General features: G+C 45.4%; 1 protein-coding gene across 1 annotated transcript; it reads left to right on the top strand.

The window, feature by feature from the left end:
• The first annotated feature begins 5 nt into the window (after positions 1–5).
• UTP25 (UTP25 small subunit processome component) lies at positions 6–26,494 on the top strand. The gene is made up of 12 exons (XM_083494355.1): positions 6–521; positions 7,809–7,848; positions 9,047–9,299; positions 9,385–9,591; positions 11,012–11,100; positions 11,304–11,714; positions 13,004–13,223; positions 18,005–18,207; positions 19,850–20,032; positions 21,793–21,905; positions 23,929–24,174; positions 25,668–26,494. The coding sequence occupies exons 1-12, from the start codon at positions 415–417 to the stop codon at positions 25,912–25,914; spliced, it is 2,319 nt and encodes a 772-aa protein (XP_083350481.1). The 5' UTR covers positions 6–414; the 3' UTR covers positions 25,915–26,494.
• Positions 26,495–27,996: the final 1,502 nt, after the last annotated feature.

Genomic DNA, 27,996 nt, shown 5'->3' with positions numbered 1-27,996 from the left:
CAGCGGCAGGGCTGCGATTGCCGCAAAGGATTCTGGGCACTGTAGTCCGCCCCCTCACAGTTACAATCCCCAGCGAGGCTCAACGAACCCTAGAACTGTCTCAATAATACGTGTATTAAAGAAAGCATTCAACGAACAGGGGTTGGGGGTGGATAACCGATATGGGCTGCGATTCTAAACACATTTACTTGCCAGCAAGCTCACTGGGACCCCATGAAACTTCTGCGTAAAGGTGCAAAAAACCCCTGACTATATGCCCTCACATGCCAGGTACCAGCCACTCCTCCTGGAGGAGGAGCCAAGGAACCCACAGCGGATTGAGCCTAGCCCACTGTCGTAAGCGGCGGACTTGGGGGGCCGTAAAGCGACAGGGGAGGAAATCCACGTGGGAAGCGGAGCAGGAAGTTCGACAACATGGGGAAGAGGAAAGCTCGCCGGCAGCAGCAGCTGATCAGCAGCTTGAGTAAGAAGCAGAAGAAGCACCTCAAGGATTTCGGGGAGGAGCACCCATTCTACGACCGGTGAGCGGGGCTTGTTTGAATAGCGTCTGAGGTGAAGGATCTGTTTGTTGCCTGCAACGATTTCCCTACAGTAGCCTTCCCTGAGTCGGCGCTCTCCTGGTGTTGTCGGACTACGACTCCCATCGTCCCTGGTAACTGGCCCTGCCGGCTAAGGGTGATGGGAGTTGGAGTCCAACAACGTCTGGAGAGCCACAATTTCCCCATCCCTCACATAGACTGAATTGCTAAGGCAGACTGCTCCGCGGATTTTGGCTGTCCTAAATGCCCTTCTCCCCACCCCTGCAGCATTTTCAGTGATCCATAGCTGACTATATGTCTTCATTTTCATTTTTCAATGGCCTTTGCTTCCTTTCTTCCTGTGTCTCCATTTCTCACAACTGTTAGAGAGCAGAAAGTTTTTAGTTATCTGTCCCAGAATGCAGAGGATATTGCCTCCCCAGTCAGAGGCAGTCCATCTGTACCGGGAGATAATGAAGGAATGCACCTATGGGGCTGACAGCAAATTGTTGGAAGGTTACAGAACCTGCTGCGGTTGTAGAAACTGATAATGGAGATACAAGTTTTGTTGCAGTTGGGGCAGATGAAGGCGCCCGGTTGTGCTGCTGCAGATGCACCATTGTGTTTCCTCTCTCTGGGAACCGCAGGAGAGGAGTGCTGTTGTGAACAGATACCACTTGCTGGCTTCCCATGGGCATCTGGTTGTGATCAAGGCCCTGTTCCTCATAGTGTGCACACTTATCCCACACTCAACCTCTGTTCACTGTTTTTGCATGGTTCTGTAGTGCTTCGAAACCCCGCAAACACTACAGTTTGACAGAAGTGAGCACTGGGGCAAAAGAGTTGTGCGATCCACCACAAATCTTTTAGACTGCCGTTGTATGCACACTTACCAGGGGCTAAGCCCCATAGAGCTCAGTGGGGCTTACATCTGACTAAGCATGCTTATTTAAAGCTATTGCTTATACCCAGTATAACTGTATTGCTGGGCTCCTCCTCTCCTTTCCAATTATTCAGTGCCAGATATTTTTTTTTTAAAAAAATAATATTTATTGCTTTCCCAACAATTTAAACACTACAAAAAACAACAACAAAAAGAATAGACAATATAATACAATGCAAAAACACTACATAACACTAACACAAAACACTAACACATTAAACTAACAAAACAAAACAAAAGCAATTTAAAACACATCAAATAATTTCAATATCTTATCTTTCATTCACTTATTTCAGCATATTCAGTGCCAGATTCTCCACAATGTATTAGGTGATGCAGCAGCAATAATCTGGGGCTGGTGCTTTTTTCCCTTCAGCCATTTGGGGCACTGAAAGGACAACACACTTGGGATAGTTTGATCACAGCTTTCTGTAAAGTTTTCTCTCTTTCGAAAGGTGCTGTCAGGGAACTGACATCGGAGGAAAGGGAGGTGGAAGGGCTCACAGAGGCTGGGAGGGAGTCAGCAGCGAAAGCAGGGACCAGCAGGGGGAGAGAGGGTACTCTGGAGGAGGATCTCAGGAATGCTGAGAGAGACGCAGCAGCCAAAGCAGGAACTAGCAGGGAAGAGGGAGGGATGAGGGACACGTCCAGCGAGAACAGCGGGGAGGTGTCAGAAGCTCCCATAGGGAGACCCATGCTTCGCCGGAAGCTGCCACGTCGTGAGTCCAGGAGACGCGTTTCCGTTAAGGAGCTTCTATGCTGGAAGCGCTTCCGCAGACAGCCACTGTCAGACTCTACGAGTGACTAGAGCAGACATGTTTGAGGAGCTCTGTCACACACAGAGGTTTGTGGAGCCGCACAAACTCTGAGGGAGCACGATTTTACGCACAAGCAGCTAATCATCCCATCACAGCAGTCTGACAGTCTCTGTACGCTGCCTGTGCAGGAGAAAGCATCATGAGCGACCCAGCCGGAACCGAAGGAGCAGGGGTTGGAGCTGGTCCAAGCTTGGAAGAAAGATACCGAGCGTTGGAAGTCCAACTTGCGCTGCAGACGGCGAGGCTTGAGGAGAGAAGGGCTCAGGATGCAGACAAGAAGGGGAGAGCCACCCAGTTCCCCAGAAAGGTACCAGGATTGGTGCAGAAGTTTGGGGGGGACCCCAAGGACTACCATGCCTTTAGGACAGAGATGCAGTATGCCCTTAATGTGCAGTTTGATGAGTTCCCTGATGAGGAATCGTGAGTTGCGTTCGTGATTGGGCATCTTGAGAGGGGGGCCAGGGACTGGGTTAGGCCCCTGATGGCAACGCACAATGACGTCTTAAAGGACACTATGAAGTTCTTTCGTGCAATGGATATCATGTTTTCCAGCGATATTGAGGAAGGGGTGGTGCGCAGACAGCTAATGGCTTGCAAGCAGGGAAGCCGATCTGTCCGTGAGTACTGGACTGAGTTTACCATGCTGGTTCACAGATTGGGGTGGGATTTATCGGCGGCACCCATTCAGATGCTATTTGAAGAAGGTCTTTCTTCGGCTGTGAAAGACGAACTGTCCCGGAGCCCCAGGGCGGTGTCTATGGATCAGCTGACCAAATCTGCGCTGACCATAGGAGCGCGCCAGGAGGCAAGAGCCTTGGAGAGGCGGGAAGGGAGAGGGGAACGTTGGAAGGAGTTCCGCATTCCAGACATTCCTGAGCCAGCTTTCCCGCCGGCAGAGCCGATGGAAATCGGAACAGCGCGCGCGCGCGCAGTTTCAAAGCCCAGTGAGGGGGCTAAGAAGGAGGGAAAGGGCGCCCGGAAATGCTATCTCTGCCAACAGCCAGGCCACTTTGCCAGAGTCTGCCCCCAGAGGAAGGAATGGCAAGGGATGGTGGGAGCTGTTGAGGGAGGAGAGCAGGGAGAAACGGAGCAGGTAAAAGCCAACGCCTGGTTGCCACAGTCGGGGCACTGCAGCCAGGCCAAAGAGCAGTGAAAGTGCCCGTGCCAGAAGCTCCTCAACCTGCTCTAGTGATTGAAGTGTCGCTAGAGCTGCAAAATGGACACCCCCTAAAAATAAAGGCGCTGTTGGACTCAGGCAGCTCCTGCAATTTTATGAGCAAGGAGTTTGCTGCTGAACACCAGATACAGACGATCCCTTTAAGCAACCCCCTGCAGGTGACCACGATCGATGGCAGGGAGTTGTTGGGAGGAGGAGTCAGCTTGCAGACCGTCCCAATGATAATGAGGGTGGCAAGGCACACAGAACTGATAGCGTTTAATGTGGCCACCTTGGGAGGCGCTCCCATTATTTTGGGAATGAGCTGGCTAGCGCTACATGATCCGCTGGTGGGCTGGCATCAAAGAGTGGTTTCCTTTGGTTCAGCACATTGCTTAGAACACTGCAAAGGGGAAAAGGGTTCAGCAGGGGCCCAAGCCACCCTAGCAGGGACTGAAGTAATGGAGAAGGTGAAGGTACCACCACAGTATGCAGATCTCAGCGACGTGTTCAGCGAGAAGGAAGCTGACCAACTACCCCCGCATAGGCCCTTTGATTGCCAGATCAATTTACTCCCTGGAGCACAGCTTCCTGTAGGCAAGTTGTATGCCATGTCAGACAGAGAAATGCAGGAGTTGCGAGAGTTCATTGACAAGAACCTGAAGAGAGGCTTCATCAGAGAGTCCAAAGCAGCGGGGGGTAGCCCAGTGTTTTTTGTGGATAAAAAGCACACGGACAAGCCGAGACTTGTATGTGATTTCAGGCGGTTAAATGCAGTGACAGAACCAGTGGCTTTCCCTATGCCCAGGATTGATGATATTTTGACCAGGGTGCGGAAGGGAAAGATTTTTACAAAGCTGGATCTAAGGGGGGCGTACAACCTGATACGTATAAGGAAAGGGGATGAATGGAAAACCACCATGTTCACCCCTTTGGGGGCATTTGAATATCTCGTTATGCCTTTTGGATTACAAGCAGGCTCAGCGTGCTTTCAGTCGTTTATGAACCACGTACTGGGTCCTTTGCTCTACAAGAATTGCGTGGCCTTCCTAGATGATGTGTTGGTGTATTCGGAGAATGAGGAGCAACATGTGAGAGACGTCAGAGAAGTGTTGAGCAGGCTGCAAGCCAACAGGCTGTGGGTGAAACTGGAGAAGTGTCAGTTTCATACCAAGGAGGTGGAATTCCTGGGGTACCTCCTGTCAGACAAGGGATTGGCCATGGATCCCGGCAAGGTTCAGGCAGTGCTGGAATGGAAAACACCCAAAACCAAGAAGGATGTGCAGAGGTTCCTAGGGTTTGGAAACTTTTATCGTAAGTTCATCCGAAACTTCGCCCACCTGACGGCGCCCATTACGGACTGTCTCAGCAGTAAAAAGAAGTTTGTTTGGACTGCGGAGGCGGAGCGAGCGTTTGAGGAACTGAAAAGGGCCTTCGCCTCTGAAGGACAACTTCTGCATGTGGATTTACAAAAAAAGCTGAGGGTCGAAACAGACGCATCTGACAGAGCCATAGGGGCGGTGCTTCTTCTTCTGCAGCCAGGGAAGGAGGAGTCAGAGTGGCGACCGTGTGCCTTCTTTTCGCGAAAGCTGAACAAATCCGAGAGGAACTACACGGTGTACGACCGGGAACTTCTTGCTATTCATGAGGCGTTCCGGAGATGGAGGCACCTGCTAATTGGTGCACAACATAAGGTGCAAGTGTGCACGGACCATAAGAATCTAGAGTATTGGAGAACTGCGCGAGTGCTCAACCAACGGCAGTTGAGATGGGCCCAGGAGTTCTCCAAATTTAACTTTGAGATTTGTTACGTGCCAGGCCCAGAGAACGTTAGGGCGGACGCTCTCTCACGCAAACCTGAATATTTGGAGGGGGAGGGAGCACCCGAAGAGACCCATGTCATTCCAGAGGACCGTTGGGTGTGTGGGGCGGCATTGGTGGGGCAAAGGGAATTGGTAGAGGGTACGGTGCATGATGAATACGCCCAGGACAAACTCAGGGGTCTCAGGAGGGAGGGAGACAAACCCGGGGGTTTTGAGGAGAGAAACGGGGCGTTGTACTACAAGGGAGCGTTATATATACCTGAAGGTGAATTGAGGGAGAAGGTACTCAAGCAACTGCACGATAGCCCCACAGCAGGGCATTTTGGGCAACACAAAACCATGTGGCTGGTTACCAGGGAATTTTGGTGGCCCAAGGTCAGGGAAGATGTGCGGGAGTATGTGAGAGGGTGTGACCAATGCCAACGAGCCAAGGGGGAGAGGCGGGCACCGGCAGGTTTATTAGAACCACTACCCACACCTGAAAGACCATGGGAAACAGTGGCAATAGATTTCATGACTGATCTGCCAAGGTCCAGAGGGAAAACAGCCATCATGGTTGTGGTAGACCTGTTAACCAAGATGGCCCACTTTATAGCCTGCTCACATGCGGTCACAGCAGAAGAAACCGCTAAATTGTTTGTAGAAAATGTGTTTAGGTTGCATGGCGCCCCCTTGAGGGTGGTTTCAGACCGAGGGAAACAATTTACTTCCAGGTTCTGGAGGAAGCTCATGAGCTTACTGCATGTAGAGGTTAATTTCTCAACTGCCCGGCATCCAGAAACCAACGGGCAGGCGGAAAGAGCTAATGGTGTCCTCCAGCAATATTTGAGGTGTTATGTGAATGACAGAGAGAATGATTGGGTGGAGAAGCTGGCGTTGGCAGAATTTGCCTACAACAATGCAGAGAACGTGTCCACGGGGATGAGCCCCTTTTTGGCTAATCACGGGTGCCATCCCCGAGCCTTCCCAGGGGGGGAAGGGGAGAACTGGAGCGTTCCAGCTGCAGAACAGTTCGTTGAAGAAATGGAAGCGATCCATCGCCAGCTCCAACTTAACTTAAACAGGGCTAAGGAGGAATATAAGAGGCAGGCAGACAAAAACAGAAGGGAAGGTGAAAGCATTAGGGTGGGGGACCAGGTGTGGCTGTCAACCCAAGGGTTACCATTCAAAGGGGGTTGTAAGAAGTTAAGACCCAAAAGGCTGGGCCCATTTGAAGTCACGCAGCAGATCAACCCAGTGGCTTTCAGACTCCGGTTACCGAACCACATGAAGTTGCACCCAGTTTTCCACAGGTCGTTGCTGTCACCGTATAAAGGGGACAGAGAAGGGAGGGTCAATAGGGGACCAGCAATGGAGGAGAAGGAACACAGCTACCATGTAGCGGAGATTCTCGATTCCAGGTGGAAGGGAGATCAAGTAGAGTATTTGGTAATGTGGGAAGGGGAGCCGGAGTCGGAAAACACCTGGGTCATGGCAGAGGATGTAGATGACGAGGTTTTAATAGAAACTTTTCATCAGAGATTCCCACGTAAACCTCAGCCAGTGGCGAGGTTCAGGAGGGAATACTTTGCCACCACCGACGAAGAAGAAGAGTTGGAGGGGTTCTCTGATTCCGAGGAGGAGGAGGATTCAGCGAGCCGGAACGAAGACCGATGGAGGGAAATGTTCGAGACGTCTGAAGATGAAGAGGATTCTTTTCGGGGTTTTATCTCCTCACCGCCCAGAGGAGAGAGTATGGGCGGGGGGGAAGGGGGCCCTGGAGGGGAGGTGGATGTCAGGGAACTGACATCGGAGGAAAGGGAGGTGGAAGGGCTCACAGAGGCTGGGAGGGAGTCAGCAGCGAAAGCAGGGACCAGCAGGGGGAGAGAGGGTACTCTGGAGGAGGATCTCAGGAATGCTGAGAGAGACGCAGCAGCCAAAGCAGGAACTAGCAGGGAAGAGGGAGGGATGAGGGACACGTCCAGCGAGAACAGCGGGGAGGTGTCAGAAGCTCCCATAGGGAGACCCATGCTTCGCCGGAAGCTGCCACGTCGTGAGTCCAGGAGACGCGTTTCCGTTAAGGAGCTTCTATGCTGGAAGCGCTTCCGCAGACAGCCACTGTCAGACTCTACGAGTGACTAGAGCAGACATGTTTGAGGAGCTCTGTCACACACAGAGGTTTGTGGAGCCGCACAAACTCTGAGGGAGCACGATTTTACGCACAAGCAGCTAATCATCCCATCACAGGTGCAGTTCAGCTTTGAGCCATCAGTGATCTCCTTCCAGCTCCCAGGTGGTGTCCACACAGGTGTGCAAAGGCTGCACACAGTAGAGTGGTGCAAGCATTAAGGAACTCTTAAAACATTATTCTGTTTTGGAAATCTCTTGTTGTTCCAGTTCCAATCAGGACATTATAAGTTGTGATGGGCAGCTATGCTCAGTAATGCTCACATCTTCTTGTGCTAAACTCTCCAAGTATTAAAAGCCACACACCATTTTGGTTACTTTTAATTTGCTTCTTCAATCTATCAGTCGCTAAAGATAATTTAAATTCAAATGGTTTCCTTTTAGGGTTTCTGGGAAAGAAAAACCAACTCAAATCTGTGAACTGGTAAGAGTGACCCTACCTTTTTTTAAACATGCTTCTTTTTATATGGATAAATTAATGCTAATGCATGAAAACTGACTAATTGTATTAACACAGTTCAAATTCTATAGCACATCCCTCCTTACTGCCTTTGCTGTTTCCATCCCTGGTTGGAGTGTAATTCGATAGCTCAGTGTGGTGCTAATAGTGCCAATGTTGCAGGTTCGATCCCTGTATAGGACAGCTGTATTGTATTGCAGAGGTTCGGGCTGGATGATCCTCAGGGTCCCTTCCAACTCCACAATTCTATGATTTTATGTGTCTGCTTTAGCGCCTGGTATTTTACCCAGAATTTAGGCTTCAGCATATCTTGTTGGACTCCACTCACATCACCCTCAGCCAAGCACAGCCAGTGGCCAAGCATGGTAGGGATTGTCATCCAACAACATTTGAAAGGCCACAGGTTCTCTATTCATGTCCTAGCACTTGTGACTTCAGAGGAAAGCTTGCAAATCTGAGAATCTGAAAAAGCTGGGGAGGGTTTGTGGAAGCTTGCAGTAATAACAGAGTAGGACTTCAGCAGTCCCATCCTCTGGCTCCAGCTCATTCTCTATCCCTGCCCCAACCCATCCCGCTTGCACAACACATTTCTGCTGTTGCAAATGGGAATTCCTTTCCCTCCTTCCTGCAGCTCCCCACAAGCCCCAAACATCTGCTCCAGTGAGTTGAGGGATACCCTAGAGCAGATAGGGGTGCAGGGGAAGAAGAGAAGTACCGTCACGGCCCGTGGCGTGCCATTGGATCTCACCCATAAGTTGGATTTCTTAACACTTGAAATATTTATTAGCAGTTTAAGTCCCATGATGAGGCCTGAATCCCTATTGGAAGGGATGCAAGTGGTCCGCATCAGTCTTCTCCAACCTGTTGCTTTCCAGATGTTTCAGGCTACAGCTGAACACAGCCAGGAGTTGCCCATCTTGAGGGCACCATGTTGTAGGAGGACAGTCTACATGCATGAGATCCTAAGTTCAATCACTGGCATTACCAGTTAAGAAGGAAACCCCTCAGCCTGTGAACTTTGGAGGGTTGCTGGCATATAAAAGCTGGATTTGGATAGAATAGTATAGTATAGAAGGTAATACTCGGCTCAGCATCCAGTGATCAAAATCTGTATCAGTATGTTTGTATTATATGTCCTGGGTTATTTTCCCCCCATTTCTAGTCAGACACTTCTGAGCAGTCAAGTTCAGAAAGTGACACAGAGAATGATTCTGAACAAGCCTCAGTATATCACAAGTTACTGGCCACCTTAAAAACTGCTCCGTATTCGGACAGTGAGGATGATGAAGATGAATCAGAAGGAGGAAGCAACAAAGGTGATGCAGAGGTGGGCAGTGATGATGAATACGAAGAAGATGAGGGAGAAATGGAGGATGAAGACAATGACAGCAATGTGCCTGACCCCCCAGAATCAGGTAATCCAGCGCATCTCAAATTCTGTGAACCACAGCTCTCATACGAATACAACCTACGACTCTTCTTCTTTTTGATCTGGCATAGATCAAGAAGCACCACTGCAGAAAAACATCCAAGAGGAAGCTGGAGATCCAGAGGCTTCTAGCGAACTAAAACATGAAGCTACTGAAGAATTCACAGACGTGCAGCACGAATCTGAGTTTAGCCTGGAAACCAATTTCATAGAAGAAGAGTGCGGTGATCCTTCTGCAGATGGAAAAGAAAGCAGTGGTTCTGCAGATATTGCAAAAGGTAAAATGCATGGTCTTTATATTAATTGTTTTTTGGACGGGGGAGAGTACCTAAATACAAGCTTCTTGACATCTCGAAGGACTGCCTTCAGCTCTTTGGACCAGTCTGAGCCCTATGGCTGAATTTGGAGGCTCTGTTCATTGGCATGCCACTAAGTCCAATTAAACTGGCAGACACTAGAAACAGGTCCTTTTCAATGGTGGCCTTCCCAATGGAACCCTGCCCAAGGAATGTGTGGTTGGCCTCATCTGTACCTGTTTAAATTAAGAGGATTTTTATTATGGTTGTTACTGTTTTTTAGAGTCTTGTTTCAATTGCTTATGGAAATTTTGGTCATTTTTATGCCTTTATGTTTTAAAAGGTTTAGTAATTCTGCTTACTGCTTGCTGGATTCTTGATATTTTATATGTAATATATATATTATTATATTGTATTATATAATTGGAGCTGTGATGGTCTTGGTTATAGGTTCATATGTAGGGGAGGACATTATTAATGTAGCCTAAGAACCTTGAGAAATTGATTTAAAGCAGATCTGAGCAGCTGATGAGCCATAGAACCTGTTGCCTTCCACCTGAGGTCAGATGAACCTCCTCTTTGTGCTGCCTGATTAAAACTACACAAAGAAGAGTTTGCCATTGCATCTGGCAAACCACACATAGCGAGCTGCGTGTGCAGATCAGACTTGAACACTAAAAGCTAATTTGTTTTTTATTGTCACTAAGTTCAGTTCTCTGGTGGTGGAAAAAATCTCTTGCCATGTGTATGCTCATTGTAGAACAGAGGTGGACTGCACTAATTGAGGCAGATGGGAGCTGGAGTCCTACCACATTGGGGTGACGCAGAAGTTCCCCTTTAGCCATGCTGCTGTTTTCTGTACTGTAGAATTGCCTTGTCATGTAAGATTCTTTTATGATTCCATTCTTCTTCTTCTTTTACTGTTAGATGCAGCATTTGAGATCTCTGACAGACCTTTAACAATTCATAATACAGTGGTGCCCTGCAAGACGAATGCCTCGCAAGACGGAAAACTCGCTAGACGAAAGAGTTTTCCGTTTTGGAGGTGCTTTGCAAAATGAATCTCCTATGGGCTTGCTTCGCAAGACGAAAATGTCTTGCGAGTTCCTGCGGTTTTTCCCCCCTCCCCCCTTTTTCTAAGCCGCTAAGCCGCTTATCAGCTGATCCGATAAGCTGCTAAGCCGCTAAAAGCCGCTAATAGCGCTAATCCTCTAATCCGTCAATGGGCTTGCTTCGCAAGACAAAAATCCTCTAGACGAAGAGAATCACAGAACGGATTCTTTTCGTCTTGTGAGGCACCACTGTACAGCGATAACAATTTCCTCCTTCTGATCAGTTTTCTTTTAAAAATGCATAGAGCAGAGTCTAGTTTTCATAACATTGTTTTTACCTCTCCACACAGATCCATTTAAGTGTCATGTCGAAGAAGAACTGGAAGAAAAACAAATAGATAAAATTCTTTCATGTTCAAAATCTATCAGCCAAGTCAAGGTAATAACGTACATTTATTTCATATTCACTGTGGTTGGTTTCTATTCCTTATTTGGTTCAAAACTTGCTAACTCATCTCTGAATGTGTTGTGCTCATCCTCTGTAAAAAAGAAGAAGAGAGAAATAGGGTCTTTTACAGCGTATCTGAGACTATTAACAGGAGTTGTGTTTAACCTTATGTTGTGTTTGTTTTTTCTTTCTAGTGGCCAGCACTGGGTCAGTTAGTTTTTTCTTCAAAATTGGAGAAGTTTGGAATGGTTAAGCCAGACAAAGAAGTTGATTTGAAACGGCTTCATCTTCGCAAGCCTTTAGGATCTGCTTGGCCTAAAGTCAACAGCCCATTCCTTTCCACGCAGGTGAAATCAAAAGATCAGCCATTTACTCCACTGCAGAAAGAGCTTTTCTGCATCATGAATTCATACAAGGACTTGTTCTACCCAGAGAGGACTGCTTTAAGCAATGGGGAAGAAGTCCGTCAAGTCTACTGCCTGCATGCCCTGAACCACGTCTTGAAGGCAAATGCCCAAGTACTTGGCAATAATGCCAAGCGAAGGGACCAAAAACCTGGGACTGACGATGATAGCTTCAGAGATCAAGGACTCACAAGACCAAAGGTGAAAGGATTTCCTTAATTACTCGTCATTGCATGGAAAACATGCCTTGGTGTATGTGGTGTTCCCTAAACAGAGCTGCCATTTACAGATAGGTAGCCGTGTTGGTCTGCCATAGTCAAAATAAAAAAATTCCTTCCAGTAGCACCTTAAAGACCAACTAAGTTAGTTCTTGGTATGAGCTTTCGTGTGCATGCACACGAGGTATCTGAAGAAGTGTGCATGCACACGAGAGCTGCCATTGTACAGTAAAGGCGTCCCTTCAAATCAGCCTTTGAATCCCTGACCAGTAGGGGAATTATTAAATCTCTTACAACTTGGAAACTGTAAGGTGCCCATGCTTGGCCAACTGTCCATGAGTCCATAATCATCATGCAATAAGACTTCAATTGATTCCACCCAACAAGGTTGGCCTCCCCCAATATTTGCTTCTCTTGTATAGCAAACGATTGACCAATTTTCTTTTTGGACTTGAGTAGAAAATGTTAGTGGAATCTCCAGGATCTATTCCTTGGAGGATGTTTAAATCTTGTATCATAACACTGGGTATGTTTTTTGTTTGTTTGTTAGATCTTCATTTTAATGCTCAAATGACAGGGACAGGGAGTTTGATAATGAATGATATTGTTCAGTATATCCCATTGAGAACACTCCTTATTTCTGTATAGTTATCTAGAACGCTCTAATTCATATATATGGACCCAGGTATTTACTGAACTGCCTTCTCCAGCAGCAATCTTCCTGCTCGCTGAGATTATCATCTGAGACCATTATCCAACCCAACACCACTGAGGATAAAATGCCATTTCATTGGTGGCTCCTCACCTTTGGAATGCCATCCACAGGAAGACCCACCTAATGCCCTTATTACTGTGATTTAGGCACCAGGCATTTTTTTCTACTGTTTCCCCAGGCTTCTTAGAATGGTAAATTTTAACACTTACAACTTTGAGCAGCTCTGATTTTCACTGGACTGTTTGAACAGACAACTGCTGTTTTAGTTTGTTGTTCTAGTTATTCTCATTACAATATCCCCCCCCCCCATTTTTCTGCTTTGTTAGCTGCCCTGGGTACAAAGAAAAATTTGTGTTGTAAGTTTGGTAGGATATGAACTCTGCAAATAAATACCTATTTTAAGGAGTGTTCAGTCAGCTAAAGCTAGATGAGGAGCACATAATTTTTCTAATGGCTAGCCCTAAATACCTACAATATAGTATCTCACTCTCTGTGTGTCTTCTATTGAAAAATATTTCTTGCTCAAAATAGATTTGCTTCTGCATTTCCCTGCATAGGTGTTGATAGTGGTGCCCTTCCGGGAATCAGCTTTACGCGTGGTGCAGATTTTCATCAGCCTCCTTGAATCGACAAGTCAAAAGAAAATTGATGTTAGTAACAAAAAGCGGTTCAAGGGGGAGTTTGGCTCAGATCCAGAAGAGAAACCACCCAATCTGAAAAGGCCAGAAGATTATGAAGCTGTCTTTGCGGGGAACATTGATGACCACTTCAGGCTAGGTACTGACATTTTAAGATCAGTCCTTTTTTGTTCTAAAAAAATAGTTCAAAGCATTAAGCATGCTTTACAAGTTTAGGGTTGTTTTTTTGAATGCCCAGTGGAAGCCCACCATATCTCCAAAATAGTATTCAATTTTTTGCGTTGATTTTTTTTCTTGGTAAAGCCAACACTGTCTTGTTTTTAAATTTAATTCTCCCTCTTACCACTTAGACTCCTTAGGGCTGCTTCATTTATAGGAAAAACAACAAGGAGTCACTTGGCACCAAATTTATTATGACATTTTGTGGAGTACAGTCCATTTCATCAGATGCAGGAGTCGCAGGTGGGGTTTGATGTGTAGTGCTGCAAACAGTGATTTCAGAAGAAAAAGACAGCACAAAGTGCTAACCCCACTACTTTGTGTATCTCATTTGCTTTAGATCTCTCTGTTTATAATCTTCCACAAACCATACACACCCACACACACCTGCAATATTTTTACCAGTCGCCAGTGATGTGGGTTTGCTGGGGAAACAATTCCAGTGCCCAAAAATGATTTAAATGTGGTTTAGCATGTTTGCTTTCTGATTAGTTAGTATGCGGTAATAATGTTTTACAAAGCATGCAGTGTAAATTTTATACACTGAATAACTATCTCTAATTTTTCCACAGTTGCCAAAAGTATTTGTATGGAACAATTTCCTTAGTGGGGAAAAAATAGTCAAGTGCAATTCATGCAGCTTAGATGTTTCATTTAAAGCCTTACAGATATTATCGAAATACTTGAAAATATTTAAGACATTATAATGACAACACCAAAAACTGTTAGCATTCTAATTTCAGCATGCTGAAAAAGCTGTACAATTATATTGTATGTGCGTGCATGCATTTATGCTTTTTTACAAATAGTACTCTGAAAAACGTACATTGCAACCTTTAAACTTTCCCAGTTTCACTAACAGCATATTTGTTCATCTTGTTACTATGTAATTTTGAGGAAGAATGCATTTTCAGAAATGGACACTCTTTTTCCATGGAAAATTCCATTGCGTTGCAAACAGTTTGCATGGAAAATTTGATTGCAGAACCATTTTTTTTAAAAAGCAACAACAAAGGGCTCAAGCTTGGCCCTGCTTGTAACATTGAGGCAAATGCACAAGGTGGACCACATTGTGCGGGTTGGATGTGATTCAAAACAATTGGTGCTTCAGAATTATGGATGAAGCTGCCGCTACTTAATTGTCTTTCATGCTCTCCTTCCTCTGCTTGAGACATTGCTGCCAAGCAGAGTAGACAGTACTGGCTGAGATGGGCCAGTGGTCTCATTTGGCTATAACTCAGCTCAGTGGAAGACCCTATATCCTGCTCCTTTTTGTTTCTTTTAAACTGCTCTGATCTCCCTTGTCTCTCTACAGCAAGATTGACTTAAGGTAACAAAAGATGGTAGGGAGATGCAGGCTAATTCGGAATCGCACTGAGCATCAGCACTGAGAGCTGTACTGGATATGTAGCTCCAGCAGCTACGGGCCCAACCACATTGTGCAGGGTTGAAAAGTAGATGCCTTGGTGTATTTCCTCACTGCCACCTACCGCTGCCTAGCAACTGCATCACTTGTCCTTCCTCCTCAAAAGTGAAGAAGAGGTGGATGTGGACTAATTTGGAGCGCACAAGAAAACGCTTTGCACAACCGTGGGAAGTTGTGCTCAATATGGAGAAATTGGCAGGGACAGAAGCAGTATGCGGCTGTGTCTTGTCCTGCTTTTGGTCCAGTTGTGCCTTTACCCTGCACAAAGTTGGACCGTGCCCTGGTTTTTCAGGAGTCAAAATCTTAGACACAGAGAGTGTGTGCCCCTCTTCTCAATCAGCTGGTTATTGCTCTGTGCAAAACAGGAAATCTGTCCATTGGTCCTCTGTGGCAGTGCTGTGATCTTTGGAATACCCTTGAGAACATCTTCTGAGGTCCTCCTTTATGTGCCTCCTCCTTGAGAGGTCTGCAGGGTGGCAACACGAGAACGGGCCTTCTCTGCAGTGGCTCCCTGTCTGTGGAATGCTCTCCCCAGGGAGGTTCGCCTGGCGCCTTCATTATACACCTTTAGTCACCAGGCAAAAACGTTCCTTTTTAACCAGGCCTTTGGTTGATCTGATTGATATCCTAGGCCCTTTTAAAATGAGACCCCTGGGTATAGGGTGGTATAAAAATTCTAATAATAATAATAATAAATTTAATATTAATAATAATTTGTGCCATGCCTTCTCCTTCCAAACTGGAAAGTGCCCAGGGAAGAGAGAAACTAGGATAGTGAAGGGTCTGGAATCCATTACCTATGAGGAACAGTTGAAAGAGTTGGATGTGTAAAGCCTGGAGAGAAGATTAAGGGGTTTTGTTGTTGTTTAGTTGTCTTAGTCATGTTTGACTCTCCATGACCCCATGAACCAGAGCATGCCTTGGAAACTCTCACTTTCTTCTCAGAGCTTCTCCTTTTTTATGTCCATGAAGTTTTCTTGGCAAAATACTGGAGCGGTTTGCCAGTTCCTTCTCCAGACGGGGTTGTTAGCAGTCTTTAAATATCTGAAGAGTGATCACACAGAAAATGGAGAAGACGGGTTCTCCATTGCTGCTGAAGCCAGGACTTAGAAACATCCGGAGAAGCTTCCAGATGATAAAAGAGCTATCTGAGGATGGAACAGATTGCCTTGTGTGACGGTGGTGGACTTTTATTTTGCTGGAGGTGTTTAAACAGAAGCTGGGCAGCCATTTATCAGGAGTGCGCCCTGCATTGCAGATTCTTCACTGAGCAGCGCATTGGACTAGGTGAATTCCCAGGTCCCTTCTAACTCTACACTTCGGTAAGCATAGAGCAAAGCTGTATGCTTTTGTATGGAACATGCAGCCTGCTAATCTACCACCAGCACAAGCACACCCCAGCTGCAATGGTGTGCAATAAACATTGTGGATGCCAAGGTGTGGAAGCTGCAATAATCGTTGTGGAGGCATAGGTGGAGGCAGCTCTTATTCTAGAGTTGTTGAACCCCTAACGAGCCCTGCACTGCGCTGAAACTAGAAAACCGAAATGGAATCTGATGGCAGTGTTGTAACCGTCACTCTTCTTTGTTGCCCTTGAGGACTGGAAAAAGCAGAAATTCAGCAAATGATCTAGATGTTGTGTTCGTCTGCAAAATGGTGATTGTGCAGCTAGAATGCCTGGGGCTTCCAGCTGAGCTCCGCTGTACTCTCCCCAGGTGAAGTGAGTCCAAATGTTGGCTAAACAGAAAGCGTCAAGACTCTTCCAGAAATTGCAATTACATGCTGGTTTATCGGTGCATTAGGCAGAGTCTTTCCCTGTGGCTTGATGTCTAGGACTCTTGCTATGAGAAGGCTGCTTTAAAACTTAATGTTACTTGAAGGTATTGTCTCATGAAAGATATTGCTTAATAATACAGCCAAGAGATGCAAGTAGTGCGTCATTACTGCCGCTGATGGTGTTCCTTTTGATTAAGTCCGGTTGCCAAATGGTTCCCTTCAGGATCCCCCCCCCCCGTACAAATGTGTCTTACCTACTTACTAGGCATGCTGAAAGAAGCAGAGAAGTTCTCTTCACCATAGTGACAAACATGGCTTGCGTTCATTTTTGTGATACTGGTTGCTGCATTAAGTGTCACTTAATGTCGACCCTGTAGGTGTGTTTGGAATCAGGGACGCAACTGATCCCAATTCAAACAAGGGAATTGGAGGAAGGTCTACTATCCAGTTCATGTCATTGGTTCCATGTATTTGGACCCACCAGTGGGCTTTACACCATGGCAGTGGTTGCATGGAGATGGGTTGTGCCTCCATTTAGGATGGGGAACATATTTTACTCCATGTGCCAGGTCTTTATCAGGATCTGCCTTGCAGACTTAATTTGATGAGTGGGCAGGGTTGCCCACCTGTCAAAATGCCTTTCACTCTGATGGGAGTGGGAAAGGAGCCTTTGTGAGTTTCCCTCACCCTTCCCCTTCGAGTCTCTAGTCTCATGCTGATCTCGTTCTGCTGCCTAGGCTGTGCATTTCTTGCTGGGAACAAGATCATGCAACCAGTGCAGGATTAAACCCTGCCTGTCAGCTGGTGTCACCAGTGATGTCAGCTGATGGGTGGATGGTCATAGGTTTGGGGAAGATGGCCTGGCAGTCCAAGATATGCTCATGGCCTGGATGTTCCCCATCCCTGACTTAGGGCCTATCCCAAGGGCAGCATTCCCTCATGGGCAACCCTAGCTCGCAATGGCTAGGACCAGAGAAGAAGAAGAGAAGAAGAAGAAGGAGGGTTTGGATTTGATATCCCGCTTTATCACTACCCGAAGGAGTCTCAAAGCGGCTAACATTCTCCTTTCCCTTCCTCCCCCACAACAAACACTCTGTGAGGTGAGTGGGGCTGAGAGACTTCAAAGAAGTGTGACTAGCCTACGGTCACCCAGCAGCTGCATGTGGAGGAGCGGAGACGTGAACCCGGTTCCCCAGATTACGAGTCTACCACTCTTAACCACTACACCACACTGGCTCTCAGAGACAAAATTGGGCAGAGTGACACATGTGATCATTGCCTTTTGTAGAGTAAGCTGCATCCACCCAGAGGTTTCTGTGCACACCTGCATGATCACACAACTCACCCATACATACACAGCCATTGTGATCAGGTGCGATGGTTGTGATGGTTCAGAGAGAAAGGAACAGCTATACACAACCGTTCTGGGTTTCTGTGAAATAATGACTGTTGAAATAATGACTGACTGGTGACTGGCTTGCTTGTCTGTGTTTGGGCAGGTGTTTCTGTTCTTCAGAAGAGCATACGGCTGTACGCACCTTTTTACTCCTCCGATATTATCATTGCATCTCCCCTTGGCCTGAGGACTGTTATTGGAGCTGAGGGAGAGAACAAGAGAGACTATGATTTCCTCTCGTCCATAGAAATTCTTATCATCGATGAGGCCGACATCTACCTAATGCAGAACTGGGAGCATGTTTTGGTAATGCATCTCCTTACCCCTTCTTACTCTTTTCCCTCGCATATCATGCCTCACAAACAGGGTTGACAAGATCGGTAACGCAGCAAACAGCCAGCGGATTTTAACACTGAGAAACGCGGGTGTTTAATTTGAATTCATGGGATGGAGACATGTGTTCTGGGTTTCTTGAGTGCGGCTGCATTCTTAAAATTTAGTGAAGCCGATTCTTCTTTTGGACTGCCTTCAACAGGCAAGGCTTCCCTCTAGAAGTAGCACATTGCTTAGAAATTCTCCTGGCAAGTCTTCCACAGGTAGCGATGGCCACCAACTTTAAAAATAGGATTACAGTGGTACCTCGGGTTACAGACGCTTCAGGTTACAGATGCCACTAACCCAGAAATAGTACCTCAGGTTAAGAACTTGGCTTCAGGATGAGAACAGAAATCGAGCGGCGGCAGCAGCAGGAGGCCCCATTAGCTAAAGTGGTGTTTCAGGTTAAGAACAGTTTCAGGTTAAGAACTGACTTCCAGAACGAATTAAACTGTAGTCATATCTGTGGAGGATAAGGCTATTCTCTACTTCCACTGTCAGAGGCATTATGCCCTGAATACCAGTTTCTGGGAATTTCAGATTGGTAGAGTTCAGCTGTACTGATGTCTATGAGAAGCCTGCCAGCAGGGCATCTGGTTGAGCACTGTGATAACAAGATGCTGGACTCAATGGGCCACTGGCCTGATCTAGCCAGCTCTTCTGATGTCATGCTAGAAAATAGTGGGGAGTTCTTTCTAAGGGCAAATCAGTTGCAAAGTTGTGGAAACTATGAAAAGCAGTATGAATAGCTCCTGTGATCTCTTCTTGTACCATATTATTTCCTGCGGGCCAGTTGAGAACATTAGAACCAACTAAAAGATTTCGTTTTGTATGGTTTCTAACACTGGATGGTTCAAACAACACTTAGAGCAAGCCAGGTGTCGAATGACCCTCGTTTCACCAAACACATGCTGCAGTGATCGTTGACAGTCTCTTGGATGCTGCAGAACGATATTCCAGAAATGAGCTTGAGAGGCAACAAAAGCCTCCTAGCAACAACAGCCAAAGAGCTGCTAGGAACATAAGGAAGCTGCCAAATACTGAGTCGGACCTTTGGTCTGTCTAGCTCAGTATTGTCTAGGCGCCAGGCGACAATGTTTCTCTATACACCAGGCCTTTGGCTGATTAAACAATCTATGGCCTTTAAAATGTGCTCATGGGAGGAGGGTTATTGATTTGTTTGTTTGTTTCGTTACCTATTTTGTATTCTCATGTTGTATTTTTATGTTGTGAAGTGCCCTGTGGTCTTTGGATGAAGGGCAGTAAACAAACAATTCTGTACTGGCTGGCAGTGGCTCTCCCAAGTTTTCAGACGGGTGACTTTCCTCTCCCTGGAGATGCCAAGGATTGAACCTACGACCTTCTGTATTCAAACTGGTGCTCTACCAGTGAGCCAAATCTGTTGCTCAGTTTCAGCCAGGAAAGGAGTTTAATAGTTCAGATTTCCATTCACGTGGCTCATTTTAGTGCAATGCACGAACTTTTTAGGGTTCTCTTTCCTTGATTTTCCTCTTCCTGCAAACCGATCCAGATTGACGGACATCTTTCTTTTCTTTTTAAAATCTGCTCACAGCACCTGATGAACCACATTAACCTGTTGCCTTTGGAGTCTCATGGGGTGGATTTCTCGCGGGTGCGAATGTTCAGTCTGAACAACTGGTCCAAGTATTATCGGCAGACGCTGCTGTTCAGCGCCCTCCAGGATCCACAGATCAACTCCATCTTCAATAAGCACTGCTTCAATTACAGGGGGCAGGTTAGTGTGCACATGTGTCTATAGCCCTTGTATAGAAGTGAAGAAGGCCTGCCAACATGACCTTGCAGGGCGATGGGAGGGTGTGCTTATGGACTTACAGATAATAAATCTTCCCATTCCTAATGTGTTTTAATGTCTCCAGCCAAGCTGACCTCAGATTATTGCTGCCTCCAGTTATTACATTTGTCACCTGCTGCCAAGCTAATATTGAAGCTTGTATGTTAAAATATCCCACCCCTCATTGTCCCGTTAAAGATATAAACCTTGACAGGCATCCTCCTCAACAGTCATGTCCTATTTCTATCTTCCTTGCATCAACACAAATCTTTTTTCGTGTAAAATAAGGGTTGGCAACTAGTATCCCTGGGGCCAAGCACAACCCTATGATGAGTACCCTCTCTCTCTCTTCCTCCTTGAAATGGTAATTTAGAAGTGCAAAGGTACAAAGAGAAAGCATAGGATGCAAGAGACTTCCCTTTAAAAGGAAGTGTTTCTTTGGCTCTGGATTTATGACAGGAAGAAGGGTCTCCTTTCCCCACAATTCTTGATTTACTTGTTGAATTCACCACTCTCCTTGACGAGTTGATGGCCACTAGTTTAGAGGGTTTTTAAAAAAGGATTAAGCAAGTTCATGGAGGATAGACAAATGGGCTTATTAAGTACTGCTAACCTTGACATCTGAATGAAGAGTCCTTTTTCACAGGCAACTTACCAGTTGCTAAAGCTAAATAATGAAGGTAGCTGTCATTGCCATGCCCTACTTGTTTCTAAGAGCACCCGGCTGTCCGTTGCTGTTGAGAACAGGATTCTAAAGTAGACAAGGGGGACGTACAATAAAATGTTCCAGTTCCAGTTCTATATTGGTTTTATTCTGCTTTAAGGGCAATGGCATCCTTCAGTGAATCCTGGGAATTGCACTTGTTTGTTTTTATTTTATTTTTAGTTTTAAGTTTTTATTTTTTTAAAAAAATGTACACTCTTTACACCAGAGGATTTTACAATCAAAATAAACCATAATACGAACAAGAACATGACTTTGCTTTTCACTCATGTTAATCTCCTTCTTTTAACTCCTTGTTCTTAACCTCTTAAATCACATGTATATCTTTAACAATTTTCCAAATACTGCCCTATACCTCCCGCCCCCCGTTCCCGTTACTTCCCTTCACCCGTGTGTGATCTTCTCAACCTTAAATTGTTTCTCATTGTGTTAACAAAAGTTTGTATTTGTTGTTCCATACATGTCATGATATCGTCTTGTATCCTTTCGCATTTTACCTATTGCATGTTAAATTTAAGCTCCAAAACCAAATCTTTCCATGTATTTCTTTACACACTCCAACTCTTTGTAAATTTTTTTGGTTGGAACATGTTGCAGTTCCAGTTCAGTGTCCCCCCCTCGATAGGATGTTCCATTCTGTTTCCCCCTCCTGTGTAGTTTTCCATTTTTCCACCCCAAGAGGCAGCCAGTGTTCTGGGTCTACGAAGCACGCTCAGTCCTCATTAGGCTGTTTTGCGTCTCTTACTCCCCTGAGCAAGGAAAATATTGTTTATACATTTGCAAACCTTGGGCAGAGGGAGCGTTTGGGTTACATAAGCCAATGGCACTCATGCCTAAGTGCTGGAAATAGAGGGAATGAAGAACCGAACTGTTCCAAGCCGGCAAGTCAACTCTTACCCTTTCCATGAGAGTTGATCTCAGATGTAACCTGTCTGGTCTAACATTGCCTTCATTTGCCTGTTGTGTTTGCTTCTTGCAGGTAGCGGTAAGGAACATACCTCTGAAGGGCTCTATCAGCCACGTTGTAGTACAGCTTCCTCATGTTTTTCGCAAGCTGGAAGCAGAAAATTCCATTTCTGCAATAGATGCCAGGTAATGTGGTCGTTTCAGCTGTGCTCTTCTGACATCAGGTTCAGATTTGGTGCTCAGTAGAGTGTAGCATTGCGGAAAGAGTGTGTGTGTGTGTGTGTGTGTGTGTGTGTGTGTGTGTGCAGGCAGTGGGCGGGGAATAAAATTTAAAAATCCAAGGAAACCAACACAGCCCGCTGAATGGCAACATTATACACACCAGAATCTTCTGCTAACCTCCTGCGGTGCTATAGAAACCTCAGTCCTATATACTAATAGCAAACTCCTTCTCCAAGCACTGATCTTTATGCAGGCAAAATGGCACCATCTGCAGACAAGGAGGAGGTGTCAGCAGGGAACCTCAAGCCTTGCCAAAGTGCAGTGAATCTTTAGCCAGGGGGCAGGCAGGGAAGCCTAGCGGGCAGACCCCAGAAACAGCACAATGAGGACTGGGCACACTCTGTAGGCAAAGATTGCTACCTACCAGGGCTGTGGGGAGATAATAATAATAATAATAATAATAATTATTATTATTATTATTTATTTATTTATTTATTTATTTATTTATTTATTTATACCCCACCCTCCCCAGCCAAGACGGGGCTCAGTGCGGCTAACACCAGATATAAAAACAATGGATTAAAATACAACTTTTAAAAAAAGATTAAAATACAACATTAAAATGCAGCCTCATTTCAGTAGAAACTCAAATCAAAAACTTTTTGGGGATGAAAACATCAAATCTTTACCAAGGCCAACTATCCAGACTGGTCCTACGTGGGCCAGAAAAAAGCCAGGGAAGTCCCCAAATAGGGGTTCCATCACAGAAGGAAAAGGAAAGAGGGGAAGGGGATCAGGCTGGTCCCAAGCCAAAGGCCAGGCGGAACAACTCTGTCTTATAGGGTCTGTGGAAAGAAATCAGATCCTGCAGGGCCCTGGTCTCATGAGACAGAGCGTTCCACCAGGCCAGAGCCAGTGTTGAAAAGGCCCTGGCTCTGGTTGAGGCTAATCTAACTTCCTTAGGGCCCGGGACCACTAGGGTGTTGCTATTTATGGACCTTAAGGTCCTCCGCGGGGCATACCAGGAGAGAATAGAAAACCAGAGGATGGAACTCTGGAAGATGGCAACCCTGAACAACTCTGCACTGAAACACTCTGTTGCCAGTCCCAATTATTTTCCTTTGGCGTTAGACACTTGCCTTGTGGAGGACTCCTAAACGTTTCCTTATGGTTAAGTGCTCTGCGTTGCAGCTGCAACATCCCACCCCAGTCTGATGCCCTCCCAAGTGTTTTGGACTGCATCTCCCATCACTTGAGCAACGTAATCACTGCCATCGTGGAAATTCCCTCTGCTCCCACCAAAGCTCACCAAGAAAGATTGAGAGCCAAGTGCCCACTCGGTCTCCAAAATATCGTGGGGTGTCCTTTGACCCATCACCATCTATCCACCTAAGCAACCTCACAGGGGTGTTGCATAGATAAATGGGACAGGAGAAACCATATAGGTCACCCTGCGGTCCTTGAAGGAAAAGTGGGATATGAATAATAGTAAAAATGCGGAGACTCCACACAATGTTAGATGCAGTTAGTGGTCTGTCTGCAGTGTTTTTACTATGAAGACTCTAGTGATCTGTGTAGAAATCATTTTTATATGCATTTACGATGTTTTTAATAAGATTTTTTATTGCTTTCGCTAGAAAATACGATCAAGAATAAGATAGCCTGTGGTGCATGTAAAAAATAGTCATAAAGACACATTTGTGCGTATCAGTTAAAGGGGAGACCCTCCTTTTGTATTAAGCAGCATTAATAAAACCTCTCCCAAGTGAGAGGAGGGTGACATCTTTCCCTTATTCTGCTTATGTAGGAAATAAATTGGAACTCAGCTCCTTCAAAATGGTCCCTTTTGCAGTGTGTTGAGTAAGACGTGTATTTGCAACGTAAAGAGAGTGTGTGTGATATATATTCTACATTTGCATTAAGTGAGATGCTGGGAATTTTTTTTTATTTTTGGAGCAGAATAACGTGCTTATGTTTCCTTAATCAGGTTTCATTTTTTCATTGAGAAAGTGTTGCCTGAGTATCGCGATGCCGTCATGTCGCACACACTCATCTACGTCCCGTCGTATTTTGATTACGTGCGCCTTCGGAACTACTTCAAGAAGGAAGAGTTGAGTTTTGTGCACATCTGTGAATACACCAGTAAATCTGGCATTTCCAGAGCGAGGCAATTCTTCCTAAAGGGAGTGAAGCAATTTCTGATTTTCACGGAGCGTTTCCACTTTTATAAAAGGTAGGCTGGGGTGGTTGCTAAAGTCCAAGTCTTTAATAGAAGAGGGTGCATGAGGTCATACTTGCTCCCCCCAAAAATTAATAATGCTTCATAATTAGGCTAAAAATGTGGAATTTTTCACACAGCACTGGAAGATTTCTTAAATGTGTATTATTTTCATCACCTATGCAGCACCATCAATGTAGATGCTGCTCCACAGATCATAAATATAGGCTAAAAGACAGTACACTTCTGGTTTGATTTCTGAATGTGTTAATAACTGGTGTTTCTTGGGCTCATATTTCTCCCATAGAAAGGTAAAATGTGTCTTGAAAATCATTGCCAGCTGATCATTATGTGATGCTGTGTATACTTCCTTTTGAACCAAAGCTGTACGTATTTATTTAATAAGAAGGAAGGGCCATAGCTCACTGGTAGATAATGTGCTTTGAGTGCAAGTCTCAGGTTTAATCTGTGACTGCTCCAGATTTGGCTGGAAGAGACCTCTGTCTGAAATCCCTGGGAGCTGCTGTTAGTCGGTGTAGACCAGGGGTAGTCAACCTTTTTATACCTACTGCCCACTAATGCATCTTTCTTGATGGTAAAATTTCCTTACCACCCACCAGCACTCGATGGAAGAAAAATTCAGCTTGTGCCGTAGAACCCCCTACCGCCTACCTAGAACCCTGAAACACCCACTAGTGGGCAGGAGGGACCAGGTTGGTGACCCCTTGTGTAGATAGGGCTGAGCAAGATGGACCAAAGGTCGGACTTGGTATGAGGAAGTTTCCCTTGTTCCAGAAGTCTGGATTAAGTGGTAAGAACAAAGGTGGATAGAGATGATCCAGTTTGACAAGAAGAGAAGGGACCTAGGGGATGTTACTTTGCTGGTCCACTAGAGGAGTGATGTTTGAATAGGAATCCGCAGCCCTTCCTTATAAAAATGATGCCACCTTTGTGATCTTTGGGGCACCAACTGAAGCCCTTTTGATTCACCCAAACCTTTTAAATTTTGAAGGCTGGGCCTCTCAGCATTTATATGTGTATTTTAATGAGGGTGGGGGGTACAGTGAGGTTTGCTTTTGTTTGCATTTATGTAGATAACAGTTTGATTGTTTTTTACTTATTCACTGAAAGTCGACCAGATACATTTATGATATAGGGTGCCCAACAAATGCCAAACATACAAAAATAAGGTGGGGAGGGAGAAGGTTCATCAAATAGCTGCAGGAAGGTTTCAGGCATCCAGAGACCCTGTTTTTTGGTGGCTAGCAGTCTACAGAAACTATTCTACCTCTCTGCATTGTAACTTTTAACCCTGCTTCACTGCCGGGGGGCGGGGGGGCAGGTTCAGGAAGTCCCATTTCCCTTGTTGAAATCCCAAGTCTGTAAAATTAAAAAAGGGGCTGTGTTCTGTTTCATCTATAAATGGTTAAAGTTTCAAAAAGGGATTTCTGTGTTGCCCGGTTGCATATTAATCATTTTGTGCCCTCTTGTTTGTTTGCTTTATTCAGGTACTCAATTAGAGGCATCCGGAACCTTATTTTTTACGAACTGCCCACCTATCCCCATTTCTATAGTGAGGTCTGCAATATGATGAAGCTGGCAGGCAGTGAGGAAGAGGCCACCTTGACCTGCACAGTGCTTTACTCAAAATACGATGCTCAAAAGGTGGCTGCGGTGGTGGGTGTTGACCGGGCGGCCCAAATGCTCCAGTCTTCCAAAAATGTGCACCTTTTCGTCACTGGAGAAACAGAGTGAAATAAGTGGTGGACTGAGATTTAGAATGGACTCTGTGACCTGTTCAGCCTATTATTTGGGGCATGTGCTTCTTCCAGAACAAATGTTAGAAAAAGAAAGGTCATGTCTGAACCATGCATTTAAAATGTGATTATACCACATAAGCAGTTATGGCTCCCCCCACCCCAAAACAATCCTGGGAACTGTAGTTAAGGGTGCTGAGAGTTGTCCCCCCCCCCACATTTGCTTTTAACTGTTTTGAATACACTGTCTAATACAATACAGCTACAGTAGGGATCAGCAACTAGCAGACCCTGGGTCCAGTCCACCCCTCTAGCAAGCACCCTTTAGCCCTACAATGGCCAGTGGTTGCCAGCTGTTCTTTAGGGTCTGGTCCATCATTCTCCACCTGTTTCTTGATGTGACCTTCGGTAAAGCTAGATGCTGACCAGAGCACTACGGTGCCCAGAAAAACACAGCCAGCCAGTCACTCACCCTTTGAATAACTATAAACATCAGAGATGTCTTGTTAAAAAAAAAATATGTTCTATTTGTGTTTTGTCATTGCATTTATTAAAAAAAATTGCCAAACTTTTAAAAATCTTTGTATAGTGATTGTGTCCTTTAAATGTCAAAATAGGCCTGCAGAGCTGTGGTTCACTAGTCTCCGCCATTGCATTGCTGTCTATTTTAGTTTTAAGCTGATTAACTGTGTCTAATTCCTCTAGTGCAGGAACTAAACACCAATATAGAGGCAATTCCATTTCAATCCCTGAATTAGCCAGCATTGGTATAGGAATGTTCCTTTAAAAAAGAGAGAGAGAGAGAGTGTGTTTATTTTTGCATTTTCAGGTTGACAAGCAACAACAAAGAAAATAATTAAAATATAATCGGTAAATCCCCTTTGACTTCCCTCCTCCCCTTTTGTGGATCCTTATGCCAACATTTTTTTCCTGCTTCTCTTCTATTACTCCAATTTTATCAAATCTTTAAACAGACCATAATTCAACTTTCAACTACAAGTATTTATTCTTCCTGGTTCCTAATTCTTCTGGTCAGTTTTGCCATTTCAGCGTAGTCCATCAGTTTTATCTGCCATTCTTCCTTGGTAGGGGCTGTATTTTCTTTCCCATCTCTGACCTAACAAAGTCTGGGCAGCTGTAGTCACATACATAAATAGTCTCTTCTGGTCATTTGGAATCTCTGCACCTAAGACTCCTAAAAGAAAAGCTTCTGGTTTCTTAGAAAAGGTTATCTTTAACAGGAATGTTCCTGTTTTTGTACTGAGAGACTAACTTACTTTATTTCTAAATTCTACATGCTTCTCAGGCTGACTCGTGGTTAGAGACAGAAAAGCAAGCTGCTAAATTAAGATTAAACGTCTCCTGTCCCTCTCTTCAGGATGTATTTATTAGAGATGAGTGTCTGAGCAACCTAAAGCAGGATAACAAAGTTAGGGAGCAATGGAAAGATAAAGCATGTTGCTTTGTAGTTTCTTGGCAACAACAGGGATGTCATTGAAGTCACCCTGTTCACGAAAGCTGATTTTCTTTTTTTTCTTTTTAAAGATCATAACTTTTGGTTTTAAAATGAAAACGTGAGAAATGGTAGCTACATTGCTAAGTGATGGGCCCAGGTCAGAGGAGTGGGCGGCCTTTGAGCTGGGTTCTGTGATACTGTTTGACTGACTTGTGTGAGCAGAGAAGAAGAAGAAGAAGAGCTTGGATTTGATATCCCGCCTTTCACTCCCTTTAAGGAGTCTCAAAGCAGCTAACATTCTGCATTCCCTTCCTCCCCCACAACAAACACCCTGTGAGGTGAGTGGGGCTGAGAGACTTCAAAGAAGTGTGACTGGCCCAAGGTCACCCAGCAGCTGCATGTGGAGGAGCGGAGACGCGAACCCGGTTCACCAGATTACGAGACTACCGCTCTTAACCACTACACCACACTGGCTCTCATTTGCCTTGCTCACACACTGTGTCATTTGTATTGTGCTGGGAACCAGTGCTCCTTAGGTCTGGATCCCCACCACACAAAATACATTACTGTCGGCTGTAAATTGGTGGCGCCCCAAACAGGTCTCGGATACCATTTTATAGTTGC

The sequence above is a fragment of the Podarcis liolepis genome (assembly GCF_965112155.1).
Source record: "Podarcis liolepis genome assembly, chromosome: 3".
Taxonomy (NCBI): Eukaryota; Metazoa; Chordata; class Lepidosauria; order Squamata; family Lacertidae; genus Podarcis; species Podarcis liolepis.
The sequence above is the reverse complement of the archived record's forward strand: the minus strand, read 5'-3'. Positions and strand labels throughout refer to the sequence as shown.